At 42.4% G+C, this 12,785-nt stretch overlaps 1 protein-coding gene across 1 annotated transcript in view; it reads left to right on the top strand.

Moving 5' to 3' along the window:
- Positions 1-8,810: 8,810 nt before the first annotated feature.
- LOC135506002 (mannosyl-oligosaccharide 1,2-alpha-mannosidase IA-like) overlaps positions 8,811-12,785 on the top strand; it is a 169,745-nt gene continuing 165,770 nt past the window's right edge. Inside the window, exon 1 of the mRNA XM_064925330.1 lies at positions 8,811-9,540. Coding sequence (XP_064781402.1) covers positions 9,037-9,540 — 504 coding nt within the window. The 5' untranslated portion in view covers positions 8,811-9,036. The remainder of the gene's footprint in view (positions 9,541-12,785) is intronic.

Here is a 12,785-nt window from a genome sequence, read left to right as displayed (position 1 = left end):
TAGGTATTCCTCTTGTCCAGATGGGTTAGGGCAGTGTGCAGTGTGTTTGAGATTGCATCGTCTGTGGACCTATTTGGGTGGTAAGCAAATTGGAGTGGGTCTAGGGTGTCAGGTAGGGTGGAGGTGATATGGTCCTTGAATAGTCTGTCAAAGCACTTCATGATGACGGAAGTGAGTGCTACGGGGCGGTAGTCGTTTAGCTCAGTTACCTTAGCTTTCTTGGGAACAGGAACAATGGTGGCCCTCTTGAAGTATGTGGGAACAGCAGACTGGTATAGGGATTGATTGAATATGTCCGTAAACACACCAGCCAGCTGGTCTGCGCATGCTCTGAGGGCGCGGCTGGGGATGCCGTCTGGGCCTGCAGCCTTGCGAGGGTTAACACGTTTAAATGTTTTTACTCACCTCGGCTGCAGTGAAGGTGAGACCGCATGTTTCCGTTGCAGGCCGTGTCAGTGGCACTGTATTGTCCTCAAAGCGGGCAAAAAAGTTATTTAGTCTGCCTGGGAGCAAGACATCCTGGTCCGTGACTGGGCTGGATTTCTTCCTGTAGTCCGTGATTGACTGTAGACCCTGCCACATGCCTCTTGTGTCTGAGCCATACTTTTTCTCTGTACTAACGCTTAGCTTGTTTGATAGCCTTACGGAGGGAATAGCTGCACTGTTTGTATTCAGTCATGTTACCAGACACCTTGCCCTGATTGAAAGCAGTGGTTCTCACTTTCAGTTTCATGCGAATGCTGCCATCAATCCACGGTTTCTGGTTAGGGAATGTTTTAATTGTTGCTATGGGAACGACATCTTCAACGCACGTTCTAATGAACTCGCACACCGAATCAGCGTATTCGTCAATGTTGTTATCTGACGCAATACGAAACATGTCCCAGTCCACGTGATGGAAGCAGTCTTGGAGTGTGGAGTCAGCTTGGTCGGACCAGCGTTGGACAGACCTCAGCGTGGAAGTTAGAGTAACAGTGATCCAAGGTTTTTCCGCCCCTGGTTGCGCAATCGATATGCTGATAAAATTCAGGGAGTCTTGTTTTCAGATTAGCCTTGTTAAAATCCCCAGCAACAATGAATGCAGCCTCCGGATAAATGGTTTCCAGTTTGCAAAGAGTTAAATAAAGTTCGTTCAGAGCCATCGATGTGTCTCTGCTTGGGGGGATATATACGGCTGTGATTATAATCGAAGAGAATTCTCTTGGTAGATAATGCGGTCTACATTTGATTGTGAGGAATTCTAAATCAGGTGAACAGAAGGATTTGAGTTCCTGTATGTTTCTTTCATCGCAACATGCCTCGTTAGCCATAAGGCATACACCCCCACCCCTCTTCTTACCAGAAAGGTGTTTGTTTCTGTCGGCGCGATGCGTGGAGAAACCCGTTGGCTGCACCGCTTCGGATAGCGTCTCTCGAGTGAGCCATGTTTCCGTGAAGCACAGAACATTACAGTCTCTGATGTCCCTCTGGAATGCTACCCTTGCTCGGATTTCATCAACCTTGTTGTCAAGAGACTGGACATTGGCAAGAAGAATGCTAGGAAGTGGGGCACGATGTGCCCGTCTCCGTAGTCTGACCAGAAGACCAGTAAACCGGCACCGACAGAATTTATACACACCAAATTATCAATTGAATCGTAAAATGTATACTAAAGGAGTCTGATTAGCTAATTATTACATTTTATAAACTGGGTGGTTCGACCCCTGAATGCTGATTGGCTGACAGCCGTGGTATCAGACAGCATACCACAGGTATGACAAAACATTTATTTTTTCTGCTCTAATTACATTGGTAATCAGTTTCTAACAGCAATAAGGCATGTCGAGGTTGTTCCTAAGAACATCCCTTAGCTGTGGTATATTGGCCATATACAGTACCACATCTCCTCGTGCCTTATTGCTTAATTATATAGACCTCTCCCTCAATAACAGTTTGCCACTAGAGGGAATGTTTAAAGAGATTGCTAAACGCTACATGGGATTTGTGCCACAAATGCATTTGGAAACAGTGCCCGGGAAATAAAACCAAAACATGGATTGCTGTCATACCTTGTCCATAGACTGCTTATAGGGTAAGGAACCAAATGTGTCATTTTGTAATTTGAATTATCCCTTTAAGTTCCTAGTATCTCTTCCAACATAACTAAGGGAAAACTATTATATTTGTAAAAAATATATATATTTAAGAGCATTCTTTGGGTTTTATCTAGTGGTTAGGCATTGGACTTGTAATCGGAAGGTTGCAAGATCGAATCCCTGAGCTGACAAGGAAAAAAACTGTCGATCTGCCCCTGAACAAGGCAGTTAACCCACTGTTAGCCTTAGGCCGTCATTGAAAATAAGAATTTGTTCTTAACTGACTTGCCTAGTTAAATAAAGGTAAAATAAAAATATATTAAATACTTCACTTCACTTTCTAGCATTCAACATTTATTTATTTATTTATTTCACCTTTATTTAACCAGGTAGGCAAGTTGAGAACAAGTTCTCATTTACAATTGCGACCTGGCCAAGATAAAGCAAAGCAGTTCGACACATACAACGACACAGTGTTACACATGGAGCAAAACAAACATACAGTCAATAATACAGTATAAACAAGTCTATATACGATGTGAGCAAATGAGGTGAGATAAGGGAGGTAAAGGCAAAAAAAGGCCATGGTGGCAAAGTAAATACAATATAGCAAGTAAAACACTGGAATGGTAGATTTGCAATGGAAGAATGTGCAAAGTAGAAATAAAAATAATGGGGTGCAAAGGAGCAAAATAAATAAATTAAATACAGTAGGGAAAGAGGTAGTTGTTTGGGCTAAAATATAGGTGGGCTATGTACAGGTGCAGTAATCTGTGAGCTGCTCTGACAGTTGGTGCTTAAAGGTAGTGAGGGAGATAAGTGTTTCCAGTTTCAGTGCTTTTTGTAGTTCGTTCCAGTCATTGGCAGCAGAGAACTGGAAGGAGAGGCGGCCAAAGAAAGAATTGGTTTTGGGGGTGACTAGAGAGATATACCTGCTGGAGCGTGTGCTACAGGTGGGAGATGCTATGGTGACCAGCGAGCTGAGATAAGGGGGGACTTTACCTAGCAGGGTCTTGTAGATGACATGGAGCCAGTGGGTTTGGCGACGAGTATGAAGCGAGGGCCAGCCAATGAGAGCGTACAGGCCGCAATGGTGGGTAGTATATGGGGCTTTGGTGACAAAACGGATTGCACTATGATAGACTGCATCCAATTTGTTGAGTAGGGTATTGGAGGCTATTTTGTAAATGACATTGCCAAAGTCGAGGATTGGTAGGATGGTCAGTTTTACAAGGGTATGTTTGGCAGCATGAGTGAAGGATGCTTTGTTGCGAAATAGGAAGCCAATTCTAGATTTAACTTTGGATTGGAGATATTTGATATGGGTCTGGAAGGAGAGTTTATAGTCTAACCAGACACCTAAGTATTTGTAGTTGTCCACGTGTTCTAAATCAGAGCCGTCCAGAGTAGTGATGTTGGACAGGCGGGTAGGAGCAGGTAGCGATCGGTTGAAGAGCATGCATTTAGTTTTACTTGTATTTAAGAGCAATTGGAGGCCACAGAAGGAGAGTTGTATGGCATTGAAGCTTGCCTGGAGGGTTGTTAACACAGTGTCCAAAGAAGGGCCAGAAGTATACAGAATGGTGTCGTCTGCGTAGAGGTGGATCAGAGACTCACCAGCAGCAAGAGCGACCTCATTGATGTATACAGAGAAGAGAGTCGGTCCAAGAATTGAACCTTGTGGCACCCCCATAGAGACTGCCAGAGGTCCGGACAGCAGACCCTCCGATTTGACACACTGAACTCTATCAGAGAAGTAGTTGGTGAACCAGGCGAGGCAATCATTTGAGGAACCAAGGCTGTCGAGTCTGCCGATGAGGATGTGGTGATTGACAGAGTCGAAAGCCTTGGCCAGATCAATGAACACGGCTGCACAGTAATGTTTCTTAACGATGGCGGTTAAGATATCGTTTAGGACCTTGAGTGTGGCTGAGGTGCACCCATGACCAGCTCTGAAACCAGATTGCATAGCAGAGAAGGTATGGTGAGATTCGAAATGGTCGGTAACCTGTTTGTTGACTTGGCTTTCGAAGACCTTAGAAAGTTATGGTAGGATAGATATAGGTCTGTAGCAGTTTGGGTCAAGAGTGTCCCCCCCTTTGAAGAGGGGGATGACCGCAGCTGCTTTCCAATCTTTGGGGATCTCAGACGACACGAAAGAGAGGTTGAACAGCCTAGTAATAGGGGTGGCAACAATTTTGGCAGATAATTTTAGAAAGAAAGGGTCCAGATTGTCTAGCCCGGCTGATTTGTAGGGGTCCAGATTTTGCAGCTCTTTCAGAACATCAGCTGAACGGATTTGGGAGAAGGAGAAATGGGGAAGGCTTGGGCGAGTTGCTGTGGGGGGTGCAGTGCAGTTGACCGGGGTAGGAGTAGCCAGGTGGAAAGCATGGCCAGCCGTAGAAAAATGCTTATTGAAATTCTCAATTATGGTGGATTTATCAGTGGTGACAGTGTTTCCTATCTTCAGTCCAGTGGGCAGCTGGGAGGAGGTGTTCTTATTCTCCATGGACTTTACAGTGTCCCAGAACTTTTTTGAGTTAGTGTTGCAGGAAGCAAATTTCTGCTTGAAAAAGCAAGCCTTGGCTTTTCTAACTGCCTGTGTATAATGGTTTCTTGCTTCCCTGAACAGCTGCATATCACGGGGGCTGTTCGATGCTAATGCAGAACGCCATAGGATGTTTTTGTGTTGGTTAAGGGCAGTCAGGTCTGGGGAGAACCAAGAGCTATATCTGTTCCTGGTTCTAAATTTCTTGAATGGAGCATTTTTATTTAAGATGGTTAGGAAGGCACTTAAAAAACATATCTAGGCATCCTCTACTGACGGGATGATATCAATATCCTTCCAGGATACCCCAGCCAGGCCGATTAGAAAGGCCTGCTCGCTGAAGTGTTTCAGGCAGCGTTTTACAGTGATGAGTGGGGGTCGTTTGACTGCTGACCCATTACGGATGCAGGCAATGAGGCAGTGATCGCTGAGATCTTGGTTGAAGACAGCAGAGGTGTATTTAGAGGGCAAGTTGGTTAGGATGATATCTATGAGGGTGCCCGTGTTTAAGGCTTTGGGGAGGTACCTGGTAGGTTCATTGATAATTTGTGTGAGATTGAGGGCATCAAGTTTAGATTGTAGGATGGCTGGGGTGTTAAGCATGTTCCAGTTTAGGTCGCCTAGCAGCACGAGCTCTGAAGATAAATGGGGGGCAATCAGTTCACATATGGTGTCCAGAGCACAACTGGGGGCAGAGGGTGGTCTATAGCAGACTGCAACGGTGAGAGACTTGTTTTTAGAGAGGTGGATTTTTAAAAGTAGAATTTCAAATTGTTTGGGTACAGACCTGGATAGTAGGACAGGACTGGACTGGATAGTAGGACTCCCTTTGGCAGTTCTATCTTGTCTGAAAAGGTTTGGAATTAAAATTTCAGAATTTTTGGTAGTCTTCCTAAGCCAGGATTCAGACACAGCTAGAACATCCGGGTTGGCAGAGTGTGCTAAAGCAGTGAATAGAACAAACTTAGGGAGGAGGCTTCTAATGTTAACATGCATGAAACCAAGGCTATTACGGTTACAGAAGTCATCAAAAGAGAGCGCCTGGGGAATAGGAGTGGAGCAAGGCACTGTAGGGCCTGGATTCACCTCTACATCGCCAGAGGAACAGAGGAGGAGTAGAATAAGGGTGCGGCTGAAAGCAATAAGAATTGGTCGTCTCGAACTTCTGGAACAGAGTAAAAGAAGGTTTCTGGGGGCGATAAAATAGCATCAAGGTATAATGTACAGACAAAGGTATGGTAGGATGTGAATACAGTGGAGGTAAACCTAGGTATTGAGTGATGAAGAGAGATATTGTCTCTAGAAACATCATTGAAACCAGGAGATGTCATTGCATGTGTGGGTGGTGGAACTAATAGGTTGGATAAGGTATGGTGAGCAGGACTAGAGGCTCTACAGTGAAATAAGCCAATAAACACTAACCAGAACAGCAATGGACAAGGCATATTGACATTAAGGAGAGGCATGCTTAGTCGAGTGATCAAAAGGGTCCAGAGTGGAGAGGTTGGTTGGGGGTCACGGCGATCCAGACAGCCAGCCAGGCCATCGATAGCAAGCTAGCATAGGATGGACGTCTGTTATTAGCCACCTCTTGCGCTCCGTCAGTAGATTAGTGGGGTTCCGTGTGGTAGAGGGGACCAATCCAAATCACACAACAACAACAAAAATAAAAACAATAGATTTTGCTAGAGGCCCAGAAGAAGAAAAAAATAACAATAACAATAAAAATAAATAAATAAATTGTCAGATTATCTATTCAGATAGCAGCCGATATGACAGCTTATGGGACGGCAGGGTAGCCTGTTCTTAACTGACTTGCCTGGTTAAATAAAGGTTAAAAAAATGGCTAGCAGGCCGCAGATGGGCGCCCAGGCAACGTCGCGACGGAGGAACCAGACGGATAACTCCCTCGGGTAGACAACGTCGGCAGTTCAGCCGTGAAGGCCCGGCGGGGCTCCGCGCAGGCAGCAAAACGGGTCCGTACAGGTGACCGCAGCCCAGGAGCGATTGATGGAACTCCTCAGCTGGCTAGCTCCGGAACAACCGATGCTCGCTCCGGAATCGACGAAAACTCCAACTAGCTTCCGATTAGCTTCTGGGTTAGCTTCTGGCTAGCTCTTGGCTAGCTCCTGGCTAGCTTCTGGCCAGTTTCCGGCCAGCTCCTGACCCAGCTTGTGATTAGCTTCTGGATTAGCTCCTGGCTAGCTTCTGGCTAGCTCCTGGCTTGCTTCTGACTAGTTTCTGGCTAGCTTCTTGGATGATTTCAGACTTGAGGTAAATAATACTTTTTTATACTTTTTTATAAATATAAATTGGTGAGGCGGGTTGTAGGAGAGTGTTTTGAGGATGAGTTTATGGAAAATTTAAATAAAAAAATGTATGAAAAAAGTTGTAAATATATATATATATACGGGACACGACAAGACGAGGACAAATGACGTCTGAACTGCTATGCCATCTTGGTAAGAATGGATAATAACATAATGAATAGATATCGCTAAATCCCCCAAACATCTCACTACAACTCCATTGTATTGATTATTTTTATTTCATTATACTGTATATACAGTGCATTCAGAAAGTATTCAGACCCCCCCACATTTTATTACATCACAGCCTAATTATAAAATGGATTAAATAGTCCCCCCCCCCAATCTACACAAAAATAAAGGTAGAACAAATAAAATACCCCATAATGACAAAGCAAAAACGTTTTGAAATATTTGCAAAGGTATTCAAAATAAAAACAACTGAAATATTACATTTACATAAGCATTCAGACCCTTTACTCAGTACTTTGTTGTTGTCCTGTTGGTCCTGAGCACTCTGGAGCAGGTTTTCATCAAGGATCTCTCTGTACTTTGGCTCCGTTCATCTTTCCCTCGATCCTGACTAGTCTTCCAGTCCCTGCCACTGAAAAACATCCCCACAGTTTCCTCCAGACGTGACTGGAAGGTTCTCCCATCTCCACAGAGGAAGTCTAGAGCTCTGTCAGAGTGAACATTGGGTTCTTGGTCACCTCCCTGACCAAGGTCCTTCTCCCCGATTGCTCAGTTTGGTCGGGCGGTCATCTCTAGGAAGTGTGTTGGTGGTTCTTCTTCCATTTAACAATGATGGTGGCCACTGTGTTCTTGGGGACCTTTGAAGCTGCAGACGTTTGTTGGTACCATTCCCCAGGTCTGGGTGCTCTACGGACAATTCCTTTAACCTCATGGCTTGGATTTTGCTCTGACATGCCATGTCACCTGCGGGACCTTATATAGACAGGTGTGTGCCTTTCCAAATCATATCCAATCAATTTAATTTACCACAAGTGGTTTCCAAAAGTTGTGGAAACACCTCAAGGATGATCAATGGAAACAGGATGTACCTGAGCTCAATTTCGAGTCTCATAGCAAAGGGTCTCTATACTTATGTAAATAAGGTATCTGTTTTTTTATTTTTAATACATTTAAAATGTCTAAAAACCTGTTCTCGTTTTGTCATTATCGGGTATTGTGTGTAGAATGACCAGGAAAAACATTTATTTAATCAATTTTAGAATAAGGTTGTAACGTTACAAAATGTGGAAAAAGTTAAGGGGTTTGAATACTTTCTGAGTGCACTGTAAGTCCAACCAATGCAAAATCTTGGCTTACTAAAGTAGCCTCGGGAGTGGACACAAGGTTTTTGGTTCGAATCGGACACCCCCCCTCTTTCACAAATCACCCAGAATATGTCCTCTGACAATCCTCAGCCAATCGCAGCCACAAAGTCAAAATTGGCTATATTTCAAAAATATATATTTCAAGGTTAGGGTTAGGCATATGGTTAATATTGTGGTTAAGGTTAAGTTTAAAATCAGAATTTAGAGTAATTGTAGAAATAGGCGGGGTTTATTACTTTGTGGCTGTGGTATCTAGTGACGAATCCCGCAAAGGCACATAATAAATTCAAGAGACGATGTGGAATGTCAAAGCTCTACTGACTGACGGAAGACATACATCTAGAAACGTTTTATATTACCACTTTATTTTATCGTTTTGATCACTACATGTGTCTTTATTTGTGAGTGAACAATTCCGTTTGTACAAGACATTAAAACAAGTGTGTCACCTTCGGATCCGGAAAACACGCCCACAATTGCTAACTGTACGCGCAGAGAAGAGCCATTGGACAATTAGGGCTGTCAATAGCGCATAGCTGCCATTCTTTCCGTTCTGTTCTGAGCTTGGCGAAGAGTTTGCAGATGTGTTTCAGCATGGGCAGTTGAAACAGCAGGACACTGCTCAATAGTGTAACTTTTACAGAATACTAAATTATTAATTTCTTATATACATATGGGAAATTGATATCTAATATTGTTGTACGGAATCTAAGACTGTGCCGATTTTAGAATTTAATTCATTTGTTTTGTCTTGAACGACAAGGAAAATGCCAGTAGCAACTCTATTGCCTTTTACAGCTACCCCGAGTAGGAAGTCTGCCAGCCCGACCTCCTTTAGATTGACAGAGAAATTCATTTTGCTATTAGTTTTTAGCGCTTTTATTACGCTTTGTTTCGGGGCAATTTTTTTCCTGCCGGATTCATCGAAGCTACTGAGCGGAGTTTTCTTCCACTCGTCTGCGGTAGAAACCAACACGCGAACAGGTACGGATAGTGATTCAAACGTTGCAGTTGGGACGGAAGAAAAGATATTAACCAAGATTAGAAAGGACCACGAAAAGGCTTTGGTTGAAGCAAAAGACACTCTCCAGAAACGACCAGACGAGATAAAGCAAGATATACAAGACGAGAAGGACAAAGTTTTGAAGGAAGGTAAAGGTGGGAAAGATTACAATAACCTGCCAATCATTGAATATGTTCGGCCACCCGGAGCAACAGGGCACGAGCCCTCCGATCCGGAAACCAAAGAGAGACGAGCAAAAATTAAAGAGGTGAGTGATAAAAAAAACAATAAAAATATATAAAGACAACCAGAATGGCAACATTTGGTGTGTGTGGTTAGCTAGTTTCGCTTCCAATACTGCCTGCGTTTGCTATACTGTGTAGCCTAATCGGCAAGTTCCTTGTAGACAACACACATAAATACAGTTTTACGACTCTAGTCTGTACACAGCACAGGCATAATGTTGTCAGCTGAAACTTTGAACTAATGAATTTACTCTGTATCCAGATACACTGTAGAAATCCATCCTGTATTGATATGTTCTCAATATCATGCTTTTCATTCTCACCAGATTGACCAGAGTACATCCTGTGTATTCCTTGTCCTGTAGACAAACCACAACATAGTCCATTTTATATAATTTGGGGCAACACTTTTACAGTGTACTGTGTAGCTCAGGGCAATGTATTGTTTCAAAATATATGCTAAGCCATTTTTTTTTCTAAGTATATAATGCCTGTGGTGTACCCTATTTAAGTGGTACACTATTAGACTATACTCACAGCAGTGTCCCTAACCCTAAGGACAGTGTAACAATAAGCAGGCTTGCGCATTGCTTATTACACTTATGGTAATACACAATATCAACACTGAAGTAAAATGTAACCTAGCTCGGTGAGTCTAACAACTGAGATTTGTGGAAACGAACAGTCTATTGTATTGTACATAAGTTAGGCCTAGTTATTTGCCAATGTGCAATGTCAGGATACAGACACTACAATGTAGTAGGAGACATAAATCACACTACCTTTATATCTGGTGAGATGGGGCAAGCAGGTCGAAGGGCTCAGACACACCAGTAATGTTTGCTGGCCCAGACTACTTAGCACCTCTGAATTTGCGAACAGTGTGCACTGATTTTACTTGAAAAATCAACCGTGTGTGTGGTCCCTAAAACACAATCAGCAGACGAACGTTAGATCCACATTCAGTGCAATGTGTGTGAACCTTTATCCTCCTGACAGACCTGTTTTTAAACAATGAATGAGCCAACCATTTCAGAGACACTCCCATTAGAACTGTGTATTGCCAGGGACCTCACAATACAATATTATCACGATACTTGGGTGCCGATACGATATCTATTGGAATTCAATATCATATCTCTACAGTGCCTTCGGAAAGTATTAATATCCCTTGACCTTTTCCATATTTTGTTACGTTACAGCCGTATTCTAAAATTGATTAAATTGTTATTTTTCCTCATCAATCTACATACAATACCCCATAATGACAAAGCAAAAAGAGGTTTTTAGAAATGTTAGCAAATTTATTGCAAATAAAAAAAACTTAAATATAACATTTCATAAGTATTCAGACCCTTTACTCAGTACTTTCTGGAAGTTCCCCCATTTCCACAGAGGAACTCTAGAGCTTTGTCAGAGTGACCATTGGGCTCTTGGTCATCTCCCTGACCAAGGCCCTTCTCCTCCGATTGCTCAGTTTGTCTGGGCGACCAGCTCTAGGAAGAGTCTTGGTGGTTTTAAACTAATTCCATTTAAGAATTATGGAGGTCACTGTGTTCTTGGGGACCTTCAATGCTGCACACATTTGTTGGTACCCTTCTCAGAATCTGTGCCTCGACACAATCCTGTCTCGTTGCGCTATGGACAATTCTTTCGACCTCATGGCTTGGTTTTTGCTCTGACATGCAATGTCAACTGTGGGACCTTATATAGACCGGTGTGTGCCTTTCCAAATCATGTCCATTCAATTGGATTTACCACAGGTGGAATCCAATAAAGTTGTAGAAACAGCTCAAAGAAGATCAATGGAAACAGGATGCACCTGAGCTCAATTTTGAGTCTCATAGTAAAGGGTCTGAATACTTATGTAAATAAGATATTTCTGTTTATTTTTAATACATTTGCTAAAATAAAAAATGGTTTTCGCTTTATCATTATAGAGTATTGTGTGACGATTGCTGAGGATTTTTAATTTGTTTTTGTTTATTTACGTAAAAAACGTAAAAAATATATTGCTGTTTGTTGTTCCAAATATATTGCTCACTATATTATATGTCTGCAGTACAGGGACAAGAGAGCCATAAGAATGCAAGTTTTAATCAGTTATGAAAGTGCTGAAAACATGTGGACTCACTATCTAAGAGAAGATTGATGTCAAGCTATAGGAGGAGAAAAACAAAAGTTTTGACGCAGGTACAGCCGACAAGTGCTAGCTAAGTTCCCAGCAAAAAAGGTCATATAATCAATCAAATATAGTCAAAAATAATATTGCGATGCTCTAATGTATTAATCCCCCCCACCCCTAACCCCCATACTTTGATAGAAGTGTAAATAATGTATGAGTAGTGAAGGGGTCAGAATCACTCCAATTCAGTGGGCAAATGTCTGTTTTTGTACATCACCATACTTGATCCAAAAATATTTTGAATGCAGAACAACTCACCACTTGTAAGAAACTTTGCTGATTTGTCACTCCAGCATAGGGTTGGGTGATATGGCCTAAATATTGTGTGTGTGTGTGTGTATATATGTGTGTGTGTGTATATACAGTGCCTTGCGAAAGTATTCGGCCCCCTTGAACTTTGCGACCTTTTGCCACATTTCAGGCTTCAAACACAAAGATATAAAACTGTATTTTTTTGTGAAGAATCAACAACAAGTGGGACACAATCATGAAGTGGAACGACATTTATTGGATATTTCAAACTTTTTTAACAAATCAAAACTGAAAAATTGGGCGTGCAAAAGTATTCAGCCCCTTTACTTTCAGTGCAGCAAACTCTCTCCAGAAGTTCAGTGAGGATCTCTGAATGATCCAATGTTGACCTAAATGACTAATGCCTACCTTCAAACTCAGTGCCTCTTTGCTTGACATCGTGGGAAAATCAAAAGAAATCAGCCAAGACTTCATAAAATAAATTGTAGACCTCCACAAGTCTGTTCATCCTTGGGAGCAATTTCCAAACGCTTGAAGGACCACGTTCATCTGTATAAAGAATAGTATGCAAGTATAAACACCATGGGACCACGCAGCCATCATAACGCTCAGAAAGGATACGCGTTCTGTTTCCTAGAGATGAACGTACTTTTGGTGCGAAAAGTGCAAATCAATCCAAGAACAACAGCAAAGGACCTTGTGAAGATGCTGGAGTAAACAGGTATAAAAGTATCTATATCCATAGTAAAACGAGTCCTATATTGACATAACCTGAAAGGTGGGTAAACCCCACTCCCCCAAAAAGAGCAGGTAAAGATAAAACCCAAAATG

Source organism: Oncorhynchus masou, chromosome 19, assembly GCF_036934945.1.
Source record: "Oncorhynchus masou masou isolate Uvic2021 chromosome 19, UVic_Omas_1.1, whole genome shotgun sequence".
NCBI lineage: Eukaryota > Metazoa > Chordata > Actinopteri > Salmoniformes > Salmonidae > Oncorhynchus > Oncorhynchus masou.
Note: the sequence above shows the minus strand (reverse complement) of the source record. Positions and strands in the feature narration are given on the sequence as shown.